Source organism: Bufo bufo, chromosome 6 (genome assembly GCF_905171765.1).
Source record: "Bufo bufo chromosome 6, aBufBuf1.1, whole genome shotgun sequence".
NCBI lineage: Eukaryota > Metazoa > Chordata > Amphibia > Anura > Bufonidae > Bufo > Bufo bufo.
Genome location: NC_053394.1, coordinates 174,735,403 through 174,763,375, shown reverse-complemented (window position 1 = coordinate 174,763,375; position 27,973 = coordinate 174,735,403). Strand labels below are relative to the sequence as shown.

General features: G+C 44.3%; 1 protein-coding gene across 3 annotated transcripts; it reads left to right on the top strand.

The window, feature by feature from the left end:
* The first annotated feature begins 623 nt into the window (after nucleotides 1–623).
* LOC121005205 (gastrula zinc finger protein XlCGF26.1-like) lies at nucleotides 624–27,615 on the top strand. 3 transcript variants are annotated; one of them, XM_040437797.1, is made up of 5 exons: nucleotides 624–702; nucleotides 5,698–5,835; nucleotides 21,925–22,113; nucleotides 22,766–22,853; nucleotides 24,996–27,615. In XM_040437797.1, the coding sequence occupies exons 2-5, from the start codon at nucleotides 5,758–5,760 to the stop codon at nucleotides 26,660–26,662; spliced, it is 2,022 nt and encodes a 673-aa protein (XP_040293731.1). In that variant the 5' UTR covers nucleotides 624–702; nucleotides 5,698–5,757; the 3' UTR covers nucleotides 26,663–27,615. The 3 variants fall into 3 exon arrangements, with proteins under 3 accessions (XP_040293731.1, XP_040293732.1, XP_040293734.1); XM_040437798.1 differs by lacking the exon at nucleotides 624–702 and adding an exon at nucleotides 749–842; XM_040437800.1 differs by lacking the exons at nucleotides 624–702; nucleotides 5,698–5,835 and having other exon boundaries at nucleotides 22,050–22,147.
* The last annotated feature ends 358 nt before the right edge of the window (nucleotides 27,616–27,973 follow it).

Below are 27,973 nucleotides of genomic sequence, written 5' to 3'. Positions count from 1 at the left end.
GTCTCTTTAGACAGCTAATTGGCAGGGGTCCCGAAGGTACGTCATCAATAGCAAATATCAGGAAAATCCATTTACTTTGTTTCATTCCAGATTTATCAACAGCGACACAATCATACTCCAGAAAGGGGGTGGTGGGTGTAGAAGGAGCCGAGTAACATATATAAAACGCAAAAAGAGAAAATTGCAAAGTCCTCTAAGGGTTAACCCATTTGGTCATGTTCTAAAGATCCCTCAGTTGGCTCTTATCCTGGATTATGTCATGTCTTCTTGTCTAATATACATATAGGATTTCCTGTATAACACTGCATTTGTGCAACTTTTGGTTTTTTTTGCCATGATTTTCTAGCCTATCCATAAAGTTGCCTTGTTCTTTCCTGAGTTTACAGGGAAGACTGTTTCTGGTACTACTCTTTCTGGAGCACTGTGCATGTGCAGTACTATCACTTCATCCATCCACAACCAGAGCTCCGCACAAATACAGGCGTGTGAGCCTCAGCCCGCCATGCAGGAGCGAAGTAAAAACGCCTAGCAACCGGGCAGGAGGCGGCATAAATCAGTTCCAAATAAAGTAAATGAAGAAGCCGGAAACGGAAAAGGAGAGACCCCAACCTGGAACGCAAGCCCTGGAATAGGGGCGTGGCTACATCCACTAACAGGAAGTGACGTTACGGCCGTCGTTAAATAGGCTGCAAGTGATAGGAAGTAAGTGCGTTTAGGTCAGTGGGGTCTTCGGGTCCGGGGGAGTGGTGTAAGGACTAGATTGAGATTGTACGCAAAGTGCAGGGCAGGAGCCACTCATGCTGGGATATCATTCTCTCCCCTTCTGTCCACCATCCACACTTGTCGCCGTCCCAGTATGTCAGTATACAAAGTCGCCGCCCAATTTGAGACTTCTCTCTGTAGTGACCGAAGGGCGCCAGGGTGTGAGTTGTAGAGGTTTATGGGCACTGCTGCATGGGTATGTCAGGACTGGTATGGATAGTGGCTACGATACAGGATGCACACGTCTATTGCATGTACCTGACCTGTATGGAAGCTGGGATGTGGCACCAGTACACAGCTGTAAGATGTCTGTAGTGCTACATTCCCCCAGCATTATATGGGTGGCACTAAGACAACTCTCCGGGATTTGTGCCAGTATCCATCAGTCCCAGAACCTGGCACAGTTATCCCTTTTGGATAAGCAGTAATATATCACTAGAACCAGGGAGGACATCAGAATGCAGGACGGGTTTACTTCTGAAAATAGCCGAGCATTATGCCATCAGTGTCTAAAGTGGGTATAACCCTTCAAACAAGATTAAAAGGGGTTTTCTGGGAGCAGAATATTGATGACCTGTCCTCAGGATAGGACTTCAATATCTGATTGGTGGGGGTCTGACACCCAGCACACACTGCGATCAACTGTTTGAAGAGGCCAGGGCACTGTAGCATCACATTCATTGGTCACATAGTCTGTGTGGTCCCATTGAAGTGAATGAACCTGGGCTGCAATACCAAGCACAACCTCTATCCAATGTACAGAACACAGCCTGTATACAACGTACAGGGCACAGCCTGTATACAACGTACAGGGCACAGCCTGTATACAACGTACAGGGCACAGCCTGTATACAACGTACAGGGCGCAGCCTGTATACAACGTACAGGGCGCAGCCTGTATACAACGTACAGGGCGCAACCTGTATACAATGTACAGGGCGCAACCTGTATACAACGTACAGAGCGCAGCCTGTATACAATGTACAGAGCGCAGCCTGTATACAACGTACAGGGCACAGCCTGTATACAACGTACAGGTCACAGCCTGTATACAACGTACAGGGCACAGCCTGTATACAACGTACAGGGCGCAGCCTGTATACAACGTACAGGGCGCAACCTGTATACAATGTACAGGGCGCAACCTGTATACAACGTACAGAGCACAGCCTGTATACTAAGTACAGGGCGCAGCCTGTATACAATGTACAGAGCGCAGCCTGTATACAACGTACAGGGCACAGCCTGTATACAAAGTACAGGGCACAGCCTGTATACAATGTACAGAGCGCAGCCTGTATACAACGGACAGGGCGCAGCCTGTATACAACGTACAGAGCACAGCCTGTATACAACGTACAGAGCGCAGCCTGTATACTAAGTACAGGGCGCAGCCTGTATACAACGTACAGAGCGCAGCCTGTATACCACGTACAGGGCGCAGCCTGTATACCACGTACAGGGCTCAACCTCTATCCAACGTACACAGCGCAGCCTGTATACCACGTACACAGCGCAGCCTGTATACCACGTACAGGGCGCAACCTGTATACAACGTACAGAGCACAGCCTGTATACAACGTACACAGCGCAGCCTGTATACCACGTACAGGGCGCAACCTGTATACAACGTACAGAGCACAGCCTGTATACAAAGTACAGGGCACAGCCTGTATACAAAGTACAGGGCGCAGCCTGTATACAATGTACAGAGCGCAGCCTGTATACAACGGACAGGGCGCAGCCTGTATACAACGTACAGAGCACAGCCTGTATACAACGTACAGAGCGCAGCCTGTATACCACATACAGGGCGCAGCCTGTATACCACGTACAGGGCACAACCTCTATCCAACGTACACAGCGCAGCCTGTATACCACGTACAGGGCACAGCCTGTATACAAAGTACAGAGCACAGCCTGTATACAACGTACAGAGCGCAGCCTGTATACCACGTACAGGGCGCAGCCTGTATACAACGTACAGAGCACAGCCTGTATACAACGTACAGGGCGCAGCCTGTATACAACGTACAGGGCGCAGCCTGTATACAACGTACAGAGCACAGCCTGTATACAACGTACAGAGCGCAGCCTGTATACAACGTACAGAGCGCAGCCTGTATACCACGTACAGGGCGCAGCCTGTATACAACGTACAGGGCGCAGCCTGTATACAACGTACAGAGCCCAGCCTGTATACAACGTACAGAGCACAGCCTGTATACCACGTACAGAGCACAGCCTGTATACAACGTACAGAGCACAGCCTGTATACCACGTACAGAGCACAGCCTGTATACAACGTACAGGGCGCAGCCTGTATACAACGTACAGGGCGCAGCCTGTATACCACGTACAGAGCACAGCCTGTATACAAAGTACAGAGCGCAGCCTGTATACCACGTACAGGGCGCAGCCTGTATACCACGTACAGGGCTCAACCTCTATCCAACGTACACAGCGCAGCCTGTATACCACGTACACAGCGCAGCCTGTATACCACGTACAGGGCGCAACCTGTATACAACGTACAGAGCACAGCCTGTATACAACGTACACAGCGCAGCCTGTATACCACGTACAGGGCGCAACCTGTATACAACGTACAGAGCACAGCCTGTATACAAAGTACAGGGCACAGCCTGTATACAAAGTACAGGGCGCAGCCTGTATACAATGTACAGAGCGCAGCCTGTATACAACGGACAGGGCGCAGCCTGTATACAACGTACAGAGCACAGCCTGTATACCACGTACAGAGCGCAGCCTGTATACCACGTACAGGGCACAACCTCTATCCAACGTACACAGCGCAGCCTGTATACCACGTACAGGGCACAGCCTGTATACAAAGTACAGAGCACAGCCTGTATACAACGTACAGAGCGCAGCCTGTATACAACGTACAGAGCGCAGCCTGTATACCACGTACAGGGCGCAGCCTGTATACAACGTACAGAGCACAGCCTGTATACAACGTACAGGGCGCAGCCTGTATACAACGTACAGGGCGCAGCCTGTATACAACGTACAGGGCGCAGCCTGTATACAACGTACAGAGCGCAGCCTGTATACAACGTACAGAGCACAGCCTGTATACAACGTACAGAGCACAGCCTGTATACAACGTACAGAGCACAGCCTGTATACAACGTACAGAGCACAGCCTCTATGCAGTGTACAGAGCACAGCCTGTATACAACGTACAGAGCACAGCCTCTATGCAGTGTACAGAGCACAGCCTCTATGCAGTGTACAGAGCACAGCCTCTATGCAGTGTACAGAGCGCAGCCTCTATGCAGTGTACAGAGCGCAGCCTCTATGCAGTGTACAGAGCGCAGCCTCTATGCAGTGTACAGAGCACAGCCTCTATGCAGTGTACAGAGCGCAGCCTCTATGCAGTGTACAGAGCGCAGCCTCTATGCAGTGTACAGAGCGCAGCCTCTATGCAATGTACAGAGCACAGCCTGTATACAACGTACAGAGCACAGCCTCTATGCAGTGTACAGAGCGCAGCCTCTATGCAATGTACAGAGTGCAGCCTCTATGCAATGTACAGCTCAGTGATTGGTCTGATTGGCTGGGGTGCCAGGTGTCGTACTCTCACCGATCAGATATTGATGACCTATGCTTAGGATAGGTCATCAATATTCTACACACCCAAAATACCCCTTTAAAATAATGTAATTGCTTACAGGTACACCAATCAATGAGGTTTGAACTTGAAAAGGACTTGTCCCCTCTCCTGATACCTCTGTTTTAGTAACTGCTTGCATTCCCCGTGTAATAACAATTTCAGATCCTCTATTCTTATGACTGTGTTGTACCATTCTACTATTATTCCCTCTAGAAATGTATGAATTGCCAACAGTGTGCAATAAAGGTCTGGATTTACTAGTTGGAGGTGAGGGGCACCTGCACAGACTGATACTATCCAGTCAGTGCTGCCAGTGGCAGGCTGTGCAGGCAAACATCCACAACTGGTGACACCCAGATGGACCTCTATTGCAGACTGCTGGCAATTTATACACTTTTGGTAGAATGGTACAACATAGAATGATATGAAAAGATGCTCTAGAATTATTACATGGTGAATTCAAGGTGACAGATCCTCTTTAAAGGGGCTGTATAACCAAAATGCAAAATTAATTAGTGGAGCTGGGTGTAAAAAAAACCCTCGTCTTTTGAAAAGCCTGGCATTCTAATGCCGTGGCTGCAATCTCTGGTAGAACAGAAGTGATGATGCTTCTTTTCCATTCACGTGACCGCTGCATCCAGTCCTCTGTGTTGACATGTACAAGAACAGCACGTGACCACATAGACTGAGCAGTCACCTGCCGTTCTGGCACATGGCCAGTGATTGAATGGAGCAGTCATCTGAATGGGTATGGAGCGTTGTCACTTCCAGTCTGGTGGGGACAGGAGCCGTAGTGTTGAAATGGTGGGACTTTCAAAAAGTGAATGATGGTTTTTATTTCTATATTTTTTTTTATACAGAAACGCACCCGCCTGTAATTATTATTATTTTTTTTCATTTTGGTTGGAGCGCTGCTTTAAACTGAATTAAGACTTATATCCAGTACTGCAGTCCTTGGAGGTGTCCAAGTCATGTGCGATAAATGAGCAACCAAGGCAGCGGGAAGTGATGATAACCAGTTTTGTGCAGGACGAGTGACAGTGATACAAGGGAAGCTGTCAATCAGTCTGTGGGGGGTTCCAAGAGCCACTCATACTGACCGTTTCGCTTCAAGGAGGTTATTCCTATTCTTCATTATACTGAAGGATTTTACAAATAACTTGGGTTAGATGTTCCACAGCAAAAATGCTAGTCTTGACCTATTAGTAGGGCTTGGTTGGTTGTCTACTGAATGTTGGTTTTGTGTTTTACTATTACCTTTTGTTGTTTTTTTTAATGACTTTTCTATTTGCAAGGAACACACTGGAGCTGATTCTCTTCAGACAAGACCTGATCTTTTCCCCAGATAGACTGGGATGGAGAGGGACACAAATCACTTAACAGAAAATATATTAAACATAGCCCTGGAGATCATCTTCCTGCTGACTGGAGAGGTGAGAAATAATATCACAATGAAGTAGTAGTGAATTACACAAAACATTACTTAAAGGTTTCCAGGAATATTAGGTAACAACGGAAGGTCCCGAGTCTGCATTTCCTCCTGCCCCAGTCATTCTGGTCCTGCTTGTGGGCTCCCGTTCTTCCATCTTCTGGTCCCTGTTTTGTTTTCTTCCTGCTGGGGTATGGACATAACCTTGTGTACTTCTGCAGCCATTGACTGGCTTCAATGGTGATGTGTCCCCAAGTGGCACGTCACTGCCGAATCATGGCCTGGCACTCCAGTTCCGCTAAATTCTGTCATTGTATGCAGCAGCACATGTGTTATGTCCAGGTCCCTACCAGATGAAAACAAGCCAAGGATCAGAAGATTGAGGAATGGAGCAAGGGTGCAGGACGGGAGTGGCAGAAAAGATGTAAGTTTGAAACTTTCAGGAGACAATGCATATTAACTCCTTAAGGACACAGCCTTATTTCACCTTAAGGACCAGGCCATTTTTTGCAAATCTGACCAGTGTCACTTTAAGTGGTAATAACTTTAAAACGCTTTGACTTATCCAGGCCATTCTGAGATTGTTTTTCGTCACATATTGTACTTCATGACACTGGTAAAATGAAGTAAAAAAAATTCATTTTTATTTATAAAAAAATACAAAATTTTGAAAAAAAATTGCAAATTTCCAAGTTTCAATTTCTCTACTTCTATAATACATAGTAAGGGTACTTTCACACTTGCGGCAGGACGGATCCGACAGGCTGTTCACCCTGTCGGATCCTTCCTTCCGCTATTTAGCCGGACCGCCACTCCGTCCCCATTGACTATAATGGGGACGGGGGTGGAGCTCCGGCGCAGTACGGCTGTTCGCGGTGAGAGGCCGCGGAATAAAAAGTCGGACATGCAGGACTTTTAGTCCGGCGGCCTTTCGCCGTGCACTGCCATGCTGCGCCGGAGCTCCGCCCCAGTCCCCATTATAGTCAATGGGGACGGAGCGGCGGCACGGCGAAATAGCGGAAGGACGGATCCGACAGGGTGAACACCCTGTCGGATACGTCCGGCCGCTAGTGTGAAAGTAGCCTAATACCTCCAAAAATAGTTATTACTTTACATTCCCCATATGTCTACTTCATGTTTGGATCATTTTGGGAATTACATTTTAGTTTTTGGGAACTTTACAAGGTTTAGAAGCAAATCTTGAAATTTTTCAGAAATTTTTCAGAAATTTTCAAAAACCCAATTTCTAGGGACCAGTTCAGGTCTGAAGTCACTTTGTGAGGCTTACATAATAGAAAACACCCAAAAATGACCCCATTCTAGAAACTACACCCCTCAAGGTATTCAAAACTGATTTTACAAACGTCGTTAACCCTTTAGGTGTTGCACAAGAGTTATTGGCAAATGGGAATGAAATTTGAGAATTTAAATTTTTCGGCAAATTTTCCATTTTAATCCATTTTTTCCAGTAACAAAGCAAGGGTTAACAGCCAAACAAAATGCTATATTTATTGCCCCGATTCTGTAGTTTGCAGAAACACCCCATATGTGGCCGTAAACTACTGTACGGGCACACAGTAGGGTGTAGAGGGAAAGGTGCGCCGTATGGGTTTTGGAAGGCAGATTTTGCTGGACTGGTTTATTTATACCATGTCCCATTTGAAGCCCCCCTGATGCACCCCTAGAGTAGAAACTCCATAAAAGTGACCCCATCTAAGAAACTACACCCCTCGCGGTATTCAAAACTGATTTTATGGTCTTCCGGTTCCGGCGCTGGTATGTGAGGACGTGTGGCAGCTAGTTCCTCGCCGCTAACACTTACCAGTCCCGCTCTGCACCCGTATCCTCCCTGACATTAAGGGAGATAACTTAATACTCACCTGCTCCCTCAGTTGTATGGAGCGCTACCTTCTCCGGAGCGGGCAAAAGACCTGTTCCTCCGGCTGCAGCATCTCCTCCGCAGACGGCCGTGCACAATCAAAGATGGTGCCAACCCCCTCTCGCACGAGGCACCAGAGAGAGAGGACAGCGCGCCTGCAGACACACAGGCGGATCTATTCGAATCTACTGGAGGTATAGTGGACATTAGGCTATTGGCCATAGAAGTGGCAAAGCAGCCCCTGATATAATAGCCTCCCTCTCTAATACCGTACAAGCAGCGCTGAATAAGCTGCAAGAAGAGGTCGCCCTGCATGACCATCGTTTGAGGAGGTGGAACAAAGGGTGGCATGTTTGGAAGAGGACTCTGCAGACGTTTCCGCTAAATTCACTGATTTATTGCAGCTGGCTAATCGCCTTCATGAGAGGGTTGAGGACCTAGAAAACAGGTCCCGGAGAAGTAACCTGAGGCTTGTGGGGGTGCCTGAATCGGTGCCGCCTCAGGAGTTGCGTTGCCTCTTTGACACTGATTTGGGACTACCTGGAAAAAGAAGAGTGGAGAGAGCGCACAGAGTGGGCCCTTTAAAAGATCTGCCTAATATGTATCCAGCTCATTCAAACCAAAGACCACGCCAAGTCATCGGTAAATACTTGGACTATTTGGATAAAGAGGACATTTTGTGGGCCTATAGAATGAGAAGGGAGCCGCTGATCCTGAGGGGCCACAAAACGCTCCTTTTTGCCGATTACTCTGCTGAAGTCACAAGGAAAAGGAGAGCCTTTAGCGGTGTTTGTTCAGGTCTGCATAAAATGGGGGTCAAGTTTCAACTCATTTACCCCGCAGTGTTGAAAGTGAATTAAGGCGACGGTGCAATCTGCCAATTTGTGGATCCAAAAGAAGCAGAAACTTATTTACGACTCCTAGAAGATGGGGGTGCAGTAATGAAAGAAGATGAAACCAGACGGAGGACCTCTGAAGTGCCGCACGGGCGTCAAGATTGGAACCGTATCCCCACAGGCTCCCAGTCAAGTGTTCGTAATTCTCCCAAAGAGAAAAGACTTTCAGCCAGATATCATCTTGCCAACTACTGAAGATCAAAAGGATTGTCCTGTGTGGGGTAGGAAAATGTTGTTGCAGGTTGTGATCTAAGTTGAAGGAATGGCGGTGAGGTTATTGCTGCAAGTACCAGAAAAAAGGAAGGTCACTTGACGATATGTTATTGTCTAATGTTTTTTCTATGTTCTACAGTTTTGTTTTTTCAGTTTATTATACTGTAAGCTTTTGGTTTTACACTCTGCAAATATGGGATCAACATGTCAGTGGCCTGACTGTGGAGGGGGGAGCCCCGCTAGGAGGTGACCCCTTCCTGAGAGGTGACCCTTGTGAGGGACATCATCCTTCTTACACGTATACAACTTCTGGACATGGCTCTACCTGCAGCGGTGTATCATGAGAATTGTTTCATGGAATGTTAAGGGGTTGCGCTCCCCAAACAAGCGTATGAAAATTCTGCGTCACCTAAAGCGATTGAAGACGGATATTGTGCTGCTGCAGGAGACCCATCTACTGAAGGATGACTTCCCTAGAATGGAAAAACTATGGGTAGGTGAGGTACAGGGTTCTGAGGCAGTGGGTAGAAAAGCGGGTGTATTGATCCTCATAGCGCCTCACCTCTCTCACGTGACCCACTCTGTAGACACAGACAAAGAAGGAAGGATGTTGCATATATTTATATATCTGGCACTTTTGGCCACTATAGCTTGTACAACCTTTTATGCTCCTAATCACAACCAGCGTGGTTTTCTTGAGGTTGTTAGTCATAAGATACTTAATTATTCTCATCCAAAGAAATTAATTGGGGGAGATTTTAATTTAGTCATGAACTCACGGGAGGATAGGAAAAGTGATAAAACCCAAAAGCAGCAGGTGACATTGTCAGATTTCACCACTAATACTTCTCTTCAAGACTGTTGGAGGCTTTTCCACCTGCAGGATAGAGAATTCACGCATTACTCACATGTTCATGACAGTTGGTCTAGAATTGATTATGTTTTCATATCCCCTGGGGTACTCCCGAGAGTCTCTGATGTTGTCATTTCAGACATGGTAATATCGGATCACTCCCCTCTTCTCCTAGATCTTACTGATCAGTATCCCAGGGGGAATGAATATATCTGGAGATTCCCTGACTTCCTGCAACGGGATGAAAATTTCCATAAATTACTACAGGGATGGTGGATGGAGTTTGTGGACGATAACAAAGGCCATATTCAGTCGCCAATGCTATTTTGGGAGAATGGCAAGGCGGTACTCCAAGGGTGTCTGTTGGCGTACACATCCTCCATTAGGAAACTAGCAAGAGAACGCTTTCAAAAAGCCAGCGAGTCTCTTAGGTCCTCTTATGTGGACTTTCTCTCCGCTCAGACCCCAGAGGCAAAAGGTAAATGGGTGTTGGCGCAGAGAGAGTTTGATATTTGGGCTGACAAGCAAGAAAGTTTCAAGAAAAGGTAAATTTGACATTAAAATGCACAAATTTGGGCACAAATCAGGACGATTGCTAGCATCTCTAGCAAAAGGCAGGCGCCTAAGGACTCAAATACACTGCATTAAGGGAAGGGATGGGGCTAGGGAGTGCAGACCGCAGCAGATAACCAACCTTCTAGGAGATTACTTTGATCGCTTCTACCAGAGGAGAGAGGGAGATTTGGGAAAGGGTAGGGCATTTTTGGAGGCCTCATCCCTCCCCAAAATTTCGGAACAACAACTCACAAATTTAAATGCCCCAATTACGGCGGTGGAAATCTAGTCCACTATAAAAGCTTTCCCCTCTGGCAAAGTACCTGGTCCTGATGGATACTCTGCTAATTTTTATAAGGCCCTAAATACTTAAATATCTCTTGTGCTCGCTACGTTGTATTCTTCTATAGTAGAAGGACAAACTATCTCTGAACATATGAACACAGCTTTGATTACCTTAATTCACAAAAAAGGGAAGGATCCGGAGTACCCTTCCGCTTACAGACCAATCTCTCTGATTAACCATGATATGAAATTGTTATCTAAAATTTTAGCCAATAGGCTGGCGGTTATCCTCCCTTCTTTAAAGGGTTTCTACCACCAGATTTTGAGATTTTTCGCCGACTGACACTAGCGATCTGCTAGTGTCTGCACTACCTAACGGTGCTCTTTGTCTGCTGCCGTTAAGCTTAAAAACATACTTTTATTGATATGCAAATGAGCCTCTAGGTGCTATGGGGCATCTTTTCAGCACCTAGAGGCTCTGTCTACTCACTATTTCTGCCGCCCACCGCGTCCCTCCAGCCCGCGCGGCTCCTCTTGATTGACAGCCAACCTCGCTCCATCTCGAATTCCAGCACCTGCGCCGTGCGCTTCTGTATTCGGCGCAGGCGCAGTGACTGTCGGACCGCAGTGAAGGTGCTGGAATTCGAGATGGAGCGAGGTTGGCTGTCAATCAAGAGGAGCCGCGCGGGCTGGAGGGACGCGGTGGGCGGCAGAAATAGTGAGTAGACGGAGCCTCTAGGTGCTGAAAAGACGCCCCCATAGCACCTAGAGGCTCATTTGCATATCAATAAAAGTATGTTTTTAAGCTTAACGGCAGCAGACGAAGGGGATACAAGAGCACTGTTAGGTAGTGCAGACACTAGCAGATCTCTAGTGTCAGTCAGCGAAAAATCTAAAAATCTGGTGGTAGAAACCCTTTAACCCCTTAGGGCAGGGATGGCCAACCTGAGGCTCTCCAGATGTTGCGAAACTACAACTCCCAGCATGCCCAGACTGCCAACAGCTATCAGCCTACAGCAGGGCATGGTGGGAATTGTAGTTTTACAACAGCTGGAGAGCCACAGGTTGGCCATGCCTGCCTTAGGGGGACCCATGACGTATCGGTACGGCATGGTTCCCGAGTCCTTACCCCCTTACGGACACATGACGTACCGGTACGGCATGTTTCCCGAGTCCTTAAGGACACATGACGTACCTGTACGTCATGGCTTTAAAACGCGACTGCGGCGCCGCGGGGGTTAATCGGAACAGGATGCGCGCTGAAATCATTCAGCGGGCATCCTGTCACAACGCCGTATCGGCGATCGCAGAAAACTGCAGGTCAATTCAGACCTGCGGTTTGCTGCGTTTCCGGTCCATTCGGGTCTCCGTCGACCCGATGAACCGGAAAAAGACTGTGATCGGTGGTGTGATTACACAACACCAATCACAGTACGAACATTTGGAAAAGGCGGTGCTGGCCGTGGTGCTGAATGTCGCTGTCCAGGGTGCTGATTGGTGCAGGGAGAGAGGTGCGAGATTCAAACTTCCAGCGCTCCTCTCTCCCCTCCTCTTCCTGTTCAGCACCTGCACCCTGCAGCACCGTCCTCACCAGGCTCCTACGATTCCCCCCCATCGGCACCTATCACCCTCCTGCACCCATCACCCTGCAGGTAGGTTAGGGTCAGTGAGGGAGAGGCACCGTTAGGCAGAGATAGAAGGGAAAGGTTAGGGGGGGGGGGGGGGAACTTTATCTAAACTTATTGTTTTTTAGCTTTGAGACCCTAGACCCCCCCTGCCACTTGCCCCCCCAGCCCCAAAAAAGATGCAGAGTGTGTCACAAGAGGGGGATACGGAAGGACACCACCACTCAATGTGACACTTTCCCCGATCATCTGGGCCTCTGCGTTATCGATTGCTTCAGGGAGTATCACACTTCCATGGAGTACAAAATTTTTATAATCCCCAACAGTCCCATAGAGAACATAAAAAAAACTATGGCTCTCAGACTTTGGAGACACGGAAACAATTTTTTCCCCCCAAAAATATTAGTTTTAGTGAAGGCATCCTCAAACTGCGGCCCTCCAGATGTTGTAAAACTATAACTCCCAGCATGCCCAGACAACCTACAGCCATCAGCAGGGCATGGTGGGAATTGTAGTTTTACAACATCTGGAGGGCCGCAGTTTGAGGATGCCTGCTTAGTGTCTCCAAAGTCTGAGAGCCATACATATTGTGCATCGCGATCAAAATGTCATATGCACCCCCAATTAGTGCCAATAAAAAAAAAACTAGCTCCCAGGCTATGAAGATACAAAAAAAAATTTTTTGGTTCCTAAAATGATAATATAGTGTAAAATCAAAATAAAATTTAAAATGTAGACATATTAGGTATCGCCACGTCCGTAAGAATGCCCTATATAAATAACATTTGACCAAACCCCTCGGATGAACAGCGTTAAAAATATAAAATAAAAACGGTGCCAAAACACCAATTTTTTGGCAAAATTTCCTTTTTTTTCGGTAATAAAGCAAGGGTTAACAGCCAAACAAAACAAAATATTTATTGCCCTGATTCTGTAGTTTGCAGAAACATGTGGTCGTAAATGGCTATATAGCCACACGGCAGGGCATAGAACGAAGGGAACGCCATATGGTTTCTGGAAGGCAGATTTTGATGGACTGTTTTTTTGACACCATGTCCCATTTGAAGCCCCCCTGATGTAGCCTAGACTAGAAACTCCAAAAAAGTGACCCCATCTAAGAAACTACACCCCTCAAGGTATTCAAAAGTTACTTTACAAACTTTGTTAACCCTTTAGGTGTTCCACAAAACTAAATAGCGAATGTAGAAACAATTTTAGAATTTAAATTTTTTGTTACCTTGCCTCAAAAAAGTGTAATATAGAGCAACCAAAAATCATATTTACCCTAAAATAGTCCCAAAACAACAACCACCTTATCCCGTAGTTTCCTAGATGGGGTCACTTTTATGGAGTTACTACTCTAGGGGTGCAGCAGGGGGCTTGAAAGGGTACATGGTGTAAATAAACCAGTCCAGCAAAATCTGCCTTCCAAAAACCATATGGCGTTCCCCTTCTTCTATGTCCTGCCGTTTAGCCAAATAGTAGTTTACGACCACATATGGGGTGTTTCTGCAAACTACAGAATCAGGGCAACCCATATTGAGTTTGGTTTGGCTGTTAACCCATTTTTTCCAGTAATAAAGTAAGGGTTAAAATGGAAAATTTTCAAAAAAATAGAAATTCCAAAATTTCTCCATCTGCCATTAACTTTTGTGGAACACCTAAAGGGTTAACAAAGTTTTTAAACCCAGTTTTGAATACCTTGAGGGGTGTACTTTCTTAGATGGAGTCAGTTTTTTGGAATTTCTATTCTAGGGGTGCAACGGGGGGCTTAGAATGGGACATGGTATAAATATATATATGGTCCTGCAAAATCTGCCTTGCAAAAACCATATGGCGTTCCCCTCCTTCTATGTCCTCCCGTTTGGCCAAACAGTAGTTTACGACCACATATGGGGTGTTTCTGCAAACTACAGAATCAGGGCAACCCATAGTTTTGTTTGGCAGTTAACCCTTGCTTTGTTCCTGGAAAAAATGTATTATATTGGAAAAGTTTTCAAAGAATCAAAATTCTTAAATTTTATGTCCATTTGCCATGAAGTCTTGTGGAACACCTAAAGGGTTAACAAAGTTTGTAAAATCAGTTTTGAATACCTTGTGGGGTGTTGTTTCTAAAATGGGGTCATTTTTGGATGGTTTCTATTACGTAAGCCTCACAAAGTGACTTCAGACCTGAACTAGTCCATAAAAAGTGGGATTTGGAAAATTTCTGAAAAATGTAAAAATTTGCTTCTAAACTTCTAAGCTATGTAACATCCCCAAAAAATAAAATACCATTCCCAAAATGATACAAACATGAAGTAGACATATGGGGAATGTAAAGTTATCACAATTTTTGGGGGTATTACTATGTATTACAGAAGTAGAGAAAATTAACTTTTTTGACCCAATTTTAGCAGTGTCATGAAGTACAATATGTGACGAAAAAACAGTCTCAGAATGGCCTGGATAAGTCAAAGCGTTTTAAAGTTATCAGCACTTAAAGTGACACTGGTCAGATTTGCAAAAAATGGACTGGTCCTTAAGGTGCAATAGGGCTGTGTCCTTAAGGGGTTAAGGACCCATGACGTACCGGTACGTCACGGGTTTAAACCGCAATTGCGGCGCGGCGGGGGTTAATCGGGACAGGATGCCCGCTGAAATCATTCAGCGGGCATCCTGTCACAACGCCGGGGGGGGGGGGGGGTCATGTGACCCCCCCCGTATCGGCGATCGCCGCAAACCCCAGGGCAATTGAGACCTGCGGTTTGCGGCGGCGATCGGGCGGTGCCATCGGGTCCCCATGCGGCTGTAGGGGGGACCCGATGGCATGGAAGGCAGCGCGATGTCTAAGGAAGGCATCGCGCTGCCTTCCGGTGAAGAGCCTGTGAGATCCAACCCCCTGGATCTCACAGGCCCCGGAAGCTGTATGAGTAATACACACAGTATTACTCATACAGCCAATGCATTCCAATACAGAAGTATTGGAATGCATTGTAAAGGAATATACCCCCCAAAGATCAAAAAAAGTTGAAAAAATAAAGTTCCCCAAATAAAGTTAGAAAAAATTAGTAAAAAATAGTGGAAAAAAAAGTATATATATTAGGTATTGCCACGTCCGTATCGACCGGCTCTAAAAACATATCACATGACCTAACCCCTCAGATGAACACCGTAAAAAATAAAAAATAAAAACTGTGCTAAATAAACCCTTTTTTTGTCACCTTACATCACAAAAAGTACAACAGCAAGCGATCAAAAAGGCGTTTGCCCACCAAAATAGTACCAATCTAACCGTCACCTCACCCCGCAAAAAATGTGCCCCTACCTGAGACAATCGCCCCAAAAAATAAAAAAAACTATGGCTCAGAATATGGAGACACTAAAACATCACTTTCTTTGTTTGAAAAAAGCTGTTATTGTGTAAAACTTACATTAAAAAAAAAAGTATACATATTTGGTATCGCCGCGTTCGTATCGACCGGCTCTATAAAAATATCACATGACCTATTCTCTCAGATGAACACCGTAAAAAATAAAAACTGTGCTAAATAAACCATTTTTTGTCACCTTACATCACAAAAAGTGTAATAGCAAGCGATCAAAAAGTCACACGCACCCCAAAAATGTGCCATTAAAATCGTCATCTCATCCTGCAACAATCATACCCTACCCAAGGTAATCGCCCAAAAACAGAAAAAATTATGGCTCTCAGACTATGGAAACACTAAAACATGATTTTTATTTTTTTTTTAAATGAAATCATTGTGTAAAACTTACATAAATAAAAAAAAAGTATACCTATTAGGTATCGCCGCGTCCGTGACAACCTGGTCTATAAAAATACCACATGATCTAACCTGTCAGATGAATGTTGTAAATAACAAAAAATAAAAACGGTGCCAAAACAGCTATTTCTTGTTACCTTGCCTCAGGACTGCAAATAAATTATTCCAAAAGTGAAATTCTCTTTTTGCAAAGTGCCGGTTCAGGAGGAGGAGAGAAAACAGTGGAGAATATACCAGTCGCAAAGTCATTTATCAAATATCTAGGCATCAAGATAGGTAAAACCTTGGAATCCATCTACAGGCTAAGGCTCCATTCACACATCCGCAATTCCATTCCGCATTTTGCGGAACGGAATTGCGGACCCATATATTTCTATGGGGCCGCACGACTTGCGGACCCGCACTTCCGGGTCCGCAATTCCGATCCTGAAAAAAATAGAACATGTCATATTGTTGTCCGCAATAGCGGACAAGAATAGGCATATTCTCTTAGTGCCGGCAATGTGCGGTCCGCAAAATGCGGAACGCACATTGCCGCTGTCCGTGTTTTGTGGATCCGCACGGAGTTAAGACAATGGCACACGGAGTTAAGACAATGGTACAACCTCCCTATAGCCTTAATGGGCCGAAATTATCTCCTCAAAATAATGTCAATGTCTAAACTATTATATCCCCTACAAACTATACCTATTCTCTTGAAGCATGCTGACATAAATAGGATAAACAAAGCTTTCACAACCTTTCTTTGGCACGGCAAGCGCCCAAGAATTTCCACAAGGATATACAAATAGTCTTTTCAAAGAATGGGCATTAAAGGGAATCCTACAGGTCAAGCACTTGCTACATCCCGTGGAGCCCAGATGGTTTAGGGAGTCGGAAGTGATAGATAAATTCTCTCTTACCCCTTTTCAAACTATACAATATGCTCAAGTAAAGGCAGCCATACACTCAAATCTACTAATGGTTCACAAGGAAATAAAACATAATATTTTGGACAAAATATTGGAGCTGGGGGGAGGGAGAACTTCAGTCTCCCATTTATATTACAGATTGCGAACTGAAGAACTATTAAATGATAGAGAAGGAAGTTTTCAAAAATGGGAAGAGCAGCTGGGTTTAGTAAACATTACACAATTGATGCATAAGGGATGGTTGCGAGTTAGGAAGCATATAATGAATGAGGTATGGAGAGACACTCAGTTGAGAATTATCCATAGGGCCATCTTTGGTTTCAATATACCTTCTCACCCGCTCAAACCCGTATAACACACTGTCCTAAATGTCATATAGGTCATACAGACCTTTTTCATGGACTTTGGACGTGTTCCAGTAGTAGACAGCTCTGGTCTGAGGTGGGTGATATGGGGGAGAAATTATGGGGGAGAAAATTGAAATTGACCCCAATGTTGTTCCTTTTTCAGAAAATGATGGGGGAAGCTTTCCTGATCTTTTTCATTCAATTTGTATGGTTGTTAAATGATGTATCTTACAGCAATGGCTGCAACCTGAAATCCCCACATTTTGCACTATCTTTACACAACTAAAACAGTTGTTTCATCTAGAACATTTGGCGACCTTTCAGTCAAAAGAACGATCCACTCATAAATTGTTCAATAAATGGAAACATTTTATTCTCAAGCACATGTCAGACAATGAGATTCCATTCATAATGAAACCATTTTCCCTAAGGCCTCTTTCACACGGGATGCGTGAGTTGAACGCATTGCACCCGCACTGAATCCTGACCCATTCATTTCTATGGGGCTGTGCACACGAGCGGTGATTTTCACGCATCACTTGTGCGTTTTGCGTGAAAATCGCAGCATGCTTCTCTTTGTGCGTTTTTCACGTAACGCAGGCCCCATAGAAATGAATGGGGTTGCGTGAAAATCGCAAGCATCCGCAAGCAAGTGCGGATGCGGTGCGATTTTCACGCACGGTTGCTAGGAGCCGATCGGGATGTAGACCCGATCATTATTATTTCCCCTTATAACATGGTTATAAGGGAAAATAATAGCATTCTGAATACAGAATGCATACTAAAATAGCGCTGGAAGGGATAAAAAAATATAAAAAATAATTTAACTCACCTTAATCCACTTGATCGTGGAGCCGGAATCTCCTTCTGTCTTCATCTTAGCTGTGTGGAGCAACAGGACCTGTGGTGACGTCACTCCGGTCATCACATGGTCCATCACATGATCCATCACCATGGTAAAAGATCATGTGATGACCGGAATGACATCACCACAGGTCCTGTTCCTCCACACAGCTAAGATGAAGACAGAAGGAGATGCCGGCTCCGCGATCAAGTGGACTAAGGTGAGTTAAATTATTATTATTATTTTTTTAACCCCTCCAGCGCTATTTTACTATGCATTCTGTATTCAGAATGCTATTATTTTCCCTTATAACCATGTTATAAGGGAAAATAATAGCAATCTACAGAACACCGATCCCAAGCCCGAACTTCTGTGAAGAAGTTCGGGTTTGGGTACCAAACATGCGCGATTTTTCTCACGCGAGTGCAGAAACACCCCATATGTGGCCGTAAACTACTGTACGGGCACACAGTAGGGCGTAGAGGGAAAGGTGCGCCATGTGGTTTTTGGAAGGCAGATTTTGCTGGACTGGTTTATTTACACCATGTTCCATTTGAAGCCCCCCTGATGCACCCCTAGAGTAGAAACTCCATAAAACTGACCCCATCTAAGAAACTACACCCCTCAAGGTATTCAAAACTGACTTTACAAACTTTGTTAACCCTTTAGGTGTTGCACAAGAGTTATTGGCAAATGGAGATGGAAAATTTGCCCAAAAATGTTAATTCTCAAATTTCATTTTAATCCATTTTTTCCTGTAACAAAGCAAGGGTTAACAGTCAAACAAAATGCTATATTTATTGCCCCGATTCTGTAGTTTGCAGGAACACCACATATGTGGCCGTAAACTACTGTACAGGCACACAGTAGGGCGTAGAGGTAGAGGGAAAGGTGCGCCATGTGGTTTTTGGAAGGCAGATTTTGCTGGACTGGTTTATTTACACCATGTCCCATTTGAAGCCCCGCTGATGCACCCCTAGAGTAGAAACTCCCAAAAAATTTACCCCATTTTGGAAACTACGGGATAAGGTGGCAGTTTTGTTGGGACTATTTTTAGGGTACATATGATTTTTGGTTTATCTATATTACATTTTTGTGAGGCAAGGTTACCAGAAATTTGCCAATAACTCTTGTGGAACACCTAAAGGGTTAACGACGTTTGTAAAATCAGTTTTGGATACCTTGAAGGGTGTAGTTTCTTAGATGGGGTCGCTTTTATGGAGTTTTTACTCTAGGGGTGCATCAGGGGTGCTTCAAATGGGACATGGTGCCAAAAAAAAAAAGGCCTTCAAAATCTGCCTTCCAGAAACCATACGGCGTTCCTTTCCTTCTGCGCCCTGCCGTTTGGTCATACAGCAGTTTACGACCACATATGGGATGTTTCTGTAAACTGCGGTATGAGGGTAATAAATATAAAGTTTTGTTTTGCTGTTAACCCTTACTTTGTTATTGGAAAAAAAACTGATAAAATTGGAAAATTTGCCCAAAAATTGCTTTTTTGGCACCATTTAAAAAAAAAAATTTTTTTAATCATGTTCATCTGAGAGGTTAGGGGGGGTATTTTTATAGAGCAGATTCTTATGGACGCGGCGATACCTAAGATGTCTACTTTTTTTATTTATTTATTTATGTTTTCACTATAATATCTTTTTATAAACAAAAAAAAAACATTTTAGTATCTCCATAGTCAAGTCTGACAACCAGTTTTTTATCCGATTGTCAGTGGCTAAATTGGGATATAAATTTAGTACTCCATGGAAGTGTGGTACTCCCTGAAGCAACCGTCAATGCAGAGGCCTGGATGATCGGGGAACGTGTCATACTGAGTAATGGTGTCCTTCCGTATCCCGCTCCTGCGACACACTCTGCACTTTTTTTGGGTCCGTCCTTTCTTTCCAGTATGGGGGACCACACCTGGAAAGTGTTGGCCAGGGACAATCCGGGCGCCTCCAGTTCCCGAGGTACTCAGGCCTGCTCTTTCCCGGTCAGAAAAGATCAGGTCCTTGAGGACTGCCTCATAGAACTGAAGGAATTTCCCTGTGTTGCCAGCGCTTCGGGACAGCACAAAAGATTTGTACAAGGCAACCTGCACCAAGTAGACCGCAACCTTTTTGTACCATGCCCGGGTTTTGCGCATGGCATTACATGGCTTGAGGACTTGATCAGAGAGATCAACTCCTCCCATATACCGATTGTAGCCGACGATACAATCTGGCTTGAGGACCGTTGCCGTGGTACCTCGCACAGGGACAGGGGTGATGCCGTTACCATGAATTGTGGACAGTACAAGGACATCCCTCTTGTCCTTATGTCTGACCAGCAACAGGTTTTCACTGGTAAGGGCATAGGTCTCACCCCTGGGGATAGGTACCTGGAGGGGGTGGGCAGGGAGGCCGCATAGATTTTTCCGCACATTCCCACAAGCGGACGTGGATCTGGCGGCGAGGGACTGGAACAAGGGGATACTAGTATAAAAGTTATCCACGTACAGGTGATAACCTTTATCTAGCAGTGGGTTCATAAGGTCCCACACAAGTTTCCCGCTAACACCCAGAGTGGGGGGACATTCTGGGGGTTGAATACGGGAATCTCGCCCCTCGTACACACAAAACTTGTAAGTGTACCCTGAGGTACTCTCACAAAGTTTGTACAGCTTCACGCCATACCTCGCCTGCTTTGAGGGAACATACTGGCGGAAAATGAGTCTCCCCTTGAACGCAATGAGTGACTCATCAACCGCGACCTCCCTTCCAGGTACTGTACAAATTTGGCCCCAAAGTGATCAATGACCGGCCTGATTTTGTACAGGCGGTCATAGGCAGGATTACCTTGGGGGGGACATGCTGCATTATCTGAATAATGCAGGCATTTCTGGATGGCCTCAAACCGGGTACGTGTCATGGCCGTACTGTAAAGTGGGGTCTGGTAGAGGATGTCCCCGCTCCAGTAATGCCTGTCACTAGTTTTTTTTGACTAGGCCCATGTGCAGCACGAGGCCCCAAAATGTCCTCATCTCGGCTGCACTGACCGGGGTCCAGCCACCGGGCCTAGCCAAAAAGGAGCCCAGGTGTTGAGCAACAAACTGTTGGGCATACAGGTTTGTTTGCTCCACCATTAGATTTACAAAGTGGTCTCTGAAAAAAAGACTAAAATAGTCATATTCAGTGAAGCCCACTGTGGAAATCTGGATTCCTGGTTGGCCTACAAAATCAGGAATCACGGGCTCAAATCGCTCTGGGGTACACCAGACAAGCTCACCGGCAGGGGGGTCCGGTGGATTTACCTGGTGGGCCAGAAAACTAGTACGAGCCCCAGAGCTGCTCGTACTAGGATGGGCCACAGGGTCCCTAGCATGGCGGTCCCCTTGCTCCGCCTGGCGGCGTCTGCGCCGCCTTGGGGGCTCATCATCCTCGCTAGATGTTGAGGAGGACGCGGATGACAACAGGAAAGTAAGGTCATCCTCGTCCTAACTAGGACTCTCGGAGTCGGAGGCAAGCTGGGCGTATGCCTCCTCGGCCGAGAACATCTGGCGGGCCATAGGGGAGTGTGTGTGCGTGTAAATCTTTATTCGGTGTGTGTGGGGGCACGGGTGTTCGCGAACTCACCCTAAACCTAACAGACAAAAAAAAAAGACTAACTAAAAAAAGGGCAAAAAATTTGAAAAAAGAAAATAAAAAAATTCTAAATCGCTGATCAACCGTCCGAAGTTGATCAGCGGTGGGGTGTGCGATGCGCTAACAGTGGCCAGACACTAAGAGTGCCTCGCGGCGGTGATCGGAAAAGGTACGCCCTGTGTCCTTAAGTACCAGGACATCAGGGCGTACCTGTACGCCCTGTGTCCGTAACAGGTTAAAGGTCTTCCTTTTATAGATAATATTCCCGGAAAACTCCAGTAATAATATTTGTCTTGTTATTTAGACCTATGGTCCTGTGAAGACATCAAGTGAATGTGTAACATCTAGCAATAGCCACTATGTATATGGAGAATCTTATAGGACACAGAACCTTATCACAGAGTCTTCACTTCAGTTACTTACACATAATAAAACTACTAATGAGAAGATCCTCGAACTCACCAACAAGATCATTGAGCTGATGACTGGAGAGGTGAGGGCTGCTTGGAACGCTGGGACATTATATGGTATAGGTTCCAGTCTTATGAAATATATATTTTTTGTTGTACATTTTTAATTGGGATCATTGGGGAAATAATCCTGGAGTGAAATATAAAATAGTTTCCTATATCAATGTGATCTATAAATATTTTATGCAAGAATGCACAAAGAATTGGGGGGTCATTATTATAATTTACTAATCTGATATATGCTTAAATTAGGCATATTTCAGGTGCAGATGGCGGCACAGCAGTTAGGTTTGCTGCTATCTGCGACTTTTCCCCGCTCATGCCTTGTCCACAATTGTGGCTGTGTCGTGGGTGGGGAAGGGCCGGCAGGCCCATCTCATTCATCATTTTTTATGCCTGTTTTGGGCGTAGAAAATGGTATAAATGTAAGACAGCTAGGAAGCTGTCTTACATTTAGAACTGGCACTGGATGCTCTAAAGTTATGGAGAGGCCTGCGCTTCTTCATAACTTCGGCGGATCCACCGCCAGCTATGGACCTTTATTAAGACCAACATCTAAAACACCGGACTTAATAAATGTGCCCCTTGGACTCTACTTTAGCACTCTTTGTAGTTCAATGTCTGTAGGATGAGGATCTCTCCTTTACAATTTGTGTAACATTTCATGTTCTGTAGGACACAAACCAGGAGAACCTTATATCAGAGCAAGCACATGATGAAGTGGTGGATATCAATGAGGTGAAAGTAAATAACGAGGAGATAGGTGAGTCAGTTTGTGTTACTTTCTTCCTCTTTTCATTCTATTATTTCTTCTACCTCCTCATCATTGCCACCACTCTCCTTTGTATCGTCTCATTCTCCTGATTTGTATTTTTTTATTTTCTCTGCCATTTTCTGCTTTTTAGTCTTTTCATTTTTTTCTGATCTAATTCTCAGTCATCTTCTTTCATCTCATTCCTTCTCCTTATGTCCTTTTTATTTTCACTTTTCTTCTGCTTCCTAAGCGTATCCATCCTCTTCTATGTTTTATCCTTGTCCTTCTCATTCTTAGTTTTCTCCTTTCACATCCCTTTTCTCATTTTCCTTCTTTGCGTTATCCTTTTAATTTCTCCTTGTTCTCCTCCATAATATCCTTCTTCTCTTCTCCTTGTTCTCCTCCTTGGCACGATTCTTCTCTTTCTTGTACTCACCCTTGGCGTTCTTCCTCTTTTTCTCCTTTTACTACTCCATGGTATCCTTCTTTTTCTCCTTGTTTTCCTTCTTGGCATCCTGCTTCATATTCTTGTTGTTTTCTCCTTGTACTCTTCCTTGGCATTATTCTCTTTCTACCTTTACTTCTTGGAGTTCTTCTCTTTCATGTTGTTTTCCTCTTTTGCATCCTGCTCTTTCTGGCATCCTTCTGTTTCTCCTTGTTCCCCAACTCTGCTGCCCTTACCATTTTTTTTTTTAAACACATTTGGATGAACAGTATGTGATGCTGTTTTTTTTTATGATTGTAGCATTCTGCTGAACTGCATTTCTTTTATTGTATTTATTCTACCAAACTGGTGCAATACATTGATAAATCTGCATTGTGTCCAGTATACACTTTATTCGATATGCAAAACAATTGTTTTCATTTGGGTGTTTACTGTGATTTAATCACCCGGTAATTTACATAAATTTTGATTGTGTCCCTTAAACCACAGTGGCAACACGGATGTTATAGTATTAATGAAACTTGGCAGTCAACCCTAGGATGAGAGTCATCTAAATTGCTCATATCTTTAATTACCAGTAAGGGTTCTTTCACACTAGTGTCGCTGGATTCCGGCAGGCAGTTCCTTCGCCGGAACTGTCTGCCGGATCCGGCATTCTGTATGCAAACGGATACCATTTGTAGACGGATACGGATGCAGATCCGTCTCACAAATGTATTGCAATACCGGATCCATCTCTCTGGTTGTCATCCAGAAAAACTGATCCAGTATTTATCTTTTTCACATTTTTAAAGGTCTGCGCATGCACAGACCGCAAAACCAGATACTTTTTTCCGGAACACGTAGGCATTAATGCATTTCAATGTAAAATAATGCCGGATTCGGCATTTCAGCAAGTGTTCTGGAATTTTGGACGGAGAAAATACTGCAGCATGCTGCGGTATTTTCTCTGTCCAAAATCCGTACAGTGACTGAACTGAAGACATCCTGATGCATCCTGAACTAATTGCTCTCCATTCAGAATGCATTAGGATAAAACTGATCAGTTATTTTCCGATATTGAGCCCCTAGGACAGAACTCAATACTGGAAAAAGAAAAACGCTAGTGTGAAAGTACCCTAAGACTCAAACCCACCTCTCATTTAAAGGTGGTTCATAACCAGATAGAGCTGTGTGTTAAAGGAACAGCCATCTACGTAGAATTTGATTAAAGGGGTTGTCTCACTTCAGCAAATGGCATTTTTCTTGTAGACAAAGTTAATTGCCCATATTGCCTCCTTTGCTGGCTTCATTCATTTTTCCATTGCATTATTTACTTCTTGTTTCCAAGTGTTACAGCCACTGCTGCAACGCAGATACGAGGTGGCCAGGATGGGAGCTGCTGACCATGCATGCCTATGTGTGCTCCCATGGTCCTGGCCACCACAGAGGCTGGCATTTCTTCCTATAGTGTGCAGGCAGTGTATAATGAATGAAGCCAGCAAAGGAGGCAATATGGACAATCACAATACATTAGTAAGTGCCTTGTATTCACTTTCTCTGCATGATAGATGCCATTTGCTGAAGTGACAACCCCTTTAAGGAAACAGTTTTGCTATGTCCACTAGTTTTCAGTTGTTAACATTTTATGTAGAGAGGTTTTTTTAAATCCGTTTTATATAAATAAAAGTATTATTTCCATATGCTTTGGTCCTTCAATTTTTCAGACCAACATTTAGAAGAGGATAATAACTGCTTTAATGCACCTGAAGTTGAACAAAACATCACGGAGTGTCCATCCAATGACAACCTTGCTTCAATAGAACCAGTTGAAAATGACAGTGATAGTGTATCTACTGGTAGTTTGAAAAATGTCAAAACCACCAGTAGCATCTCAAGTTCTGAAACAGATCAGATAAATTCAAAAAAAAGAAGGAAGCACATTTGCTCTGAATGTGGCAAAGCTTTCTTGCGCGATGCACACCTGGTTGTACACCAAAGAACACACTCAGGTGAGAAGCCTTTCTCATGTTCATCTTGTGGAAAATGTTTTATCAGCAAATCACGTCTCGACCGACATTGGCAAATTCACACAGGAGAGAAACGATACTTCTGCTCAGAGTGTGGAAAAAGTTTTTTTAATAATTCCCATCTCCAAATCCACCAAAGAATCCATAAAGGCGAGAAACCATTTGTATGTTCAGACTGTGGTAGATCTTTTACAGAGCGTTCCAACTACACCCGTCATCTGAAGATCCATACAGGGGAAAAGCCATTTTCATGTTCTGTTTGTGATCAAAGCTTTGTGCAACTAATTCATCTCTTGGTGCATCAAAAGAAGCATGAAGTTGAAAACCAGTTTTCTTGCCGGAAATGTAAAGAATTCTTTCCTTCAGAGGAAGCCTTTCTGACCCATCAAAAAGTCCACGACCATAAACTGTATTCTTGTCCTGAATGCAGAAAGTGTTTTCTGAATGTTGTTAGCTGGATTAGACATCAGAGACTTCATACCGGTGAGAAGTTATATACCTGCCCTCACTGCAAAAAGCAGTTTATAAATAAATCCCATCTGGAAACACATAAGAGAATCCACACGGGGGAGAAGCCTTTTGCCTGTCCTGAATGCAAGAAGCATTTTAGTGATAAATCAGCTCTAAATAAGCATATTGCAGCCCACAGGGGAGAAACACCCTTTAACTGCAACGAATGTCCTAAAGGTTTTAAGCGGAAAGTGAGCCTTTTTTTACACCAGCAGCTACATAAGGGAAATAAAGTGTTTACTTGTTCTAGATGTAGAAAATATTTTTCCAATGAATTTGATCTACTGACCCACCAGAAGATTCATGAGGCTGATAACCCAATATCTTGCCCAGAGTGTCATAAAGTGTTTGTTAGTAAAGTGAGCTTAGTCGCCCATCAGAAGCGTCATATTGGGGAAAAGCCGTTTTCATGCTTAGAATGTGGTAAAGCCTTTAACGACAAGTCAAGCTTGGTTGCACATCGGAGAGTCCACACAGGAGAGAAACCATTTGCCTGTGCTGACTGTGGCAAAGTGTTTTCTGTAAAGTCAAATATGGTTCGCCACCAAAAAACCCAGACAGGAGAGGAACCTTTAACTTGTGATGACTGTGGAGAAATCTTTAGGTCAAAATCATGTTTTGACTTCCATCGGAAAAAAATTCATACCAGCGTAAAATATTTTTCATGTTCCAAATGTGAAGAAAAGTTCACCAACAGGTTGAGCTGGCGTAAGCATTGTCAGATCCACAAAGATGAGAAGATTTACACTGAACTGCACAAGCAGCTAACATTGTATGAATGCGCCAAGTGCAAAAAGAATTTTAATAAAAAGTCCAACTTAGTAAGACATATGAAAATTCATGACAAGAAGTAAGATTTTGAGATTACCAATGTGAGACTTTTCAGTGTAAACATTTTCTGAGACAGGTCCTCTAATCTTAAAGGGACATTTCCATCAGAAAGTGGTATTTTTAAAATCAATAATAACTGAAAGCATTTTACTTAGAATTTTCTTTGCTGTTTTTCATTTTGGCAATACTATGCCATTGAAAATGAAATGCAGAATGTTGTTCCTCTGTAGCAAACAGCACAAATGATAAAACTTTCTAAATAGGTAACCATCCCAAGAAAATAATCTTTATAGTCCACAGTAACTGTGTTTATGCACTGGCCTGATGTCTTATACTGTACATCAGCAGGGTCCCGCAGCACTATTTCAGCGCTTGAGTGCCTGCTGGGAAGATGTGCGCCAGGGTTGCCTAGGCTTTTTCAGCAGAGACCGCTGACTATCTGGAGAGCTCAGGCAGCAGGATGCGTGGGGTGAGCTGCTTTAACTACTCATATCTTTGGATCTGGAGCTCCTAGATATATTGTTTTGTTTGAAAGCTGAAAGTCTAAGCTTTAAAACAAGATCAGGATCACAGCATTATCTCCACTACATCGGAATGATAGCAGGTTCGGGAATAATACCTGATTTCTATCCAAAAATATGAGTGGTTAAAGCAACCCTCACTGTTTGTGATCTAATTCAGCTGGAAAGGTGTTAATGTGATCCTCTCCTGAGATTTTTTCCTAATGTTCTAGGCACTTAAGGGGTATACACTGGGTGGCTCTTTATTCTTCTTCTTCTTCTTCTTTTTTTTTCTTCTTTTCGTACATGTATGTTGCTGGTGTGATCTTTGAACATGTGGCCCGCTTGCGCGTGCAGCGGGTGCAATGGCCGGAGGGTCTCTGTTGTTTCAAAAAGCAGAGGCCTGTAGCTAAAGTCCGTGACCAGCAAGAAAACCGATCGCGGACATTACAGCTATCAGATGCCGTCATCACGGCATCTAAGGCTCCATTCACACGTCCGCAATATGTTTTGCGTATACACGGAGCCGCGGATCCGCAAAACACGGAAAGCGACAAATCCACCCAATTTGTAAATGTTTTTCCCGCTTCCAAATACATGGTATGCCGTATTAAATGGTGGCATTAGAAATTACAACTTATTCTGAAAAAAACAAGCCCTCATATGGATATGTGAATGGAAAAATAAAAGAGTTATGGCTCCAGGAAGACAAATGAAAGAACGAAAAATTAAAACAAAAAAACTCTGGTATTCTAAGGGTTAATTATACCATCCACCCTTTAAATGTTTTATTAGATTGTGCTTTATTGAAGCTGCTTAATCACCTCTGACCTG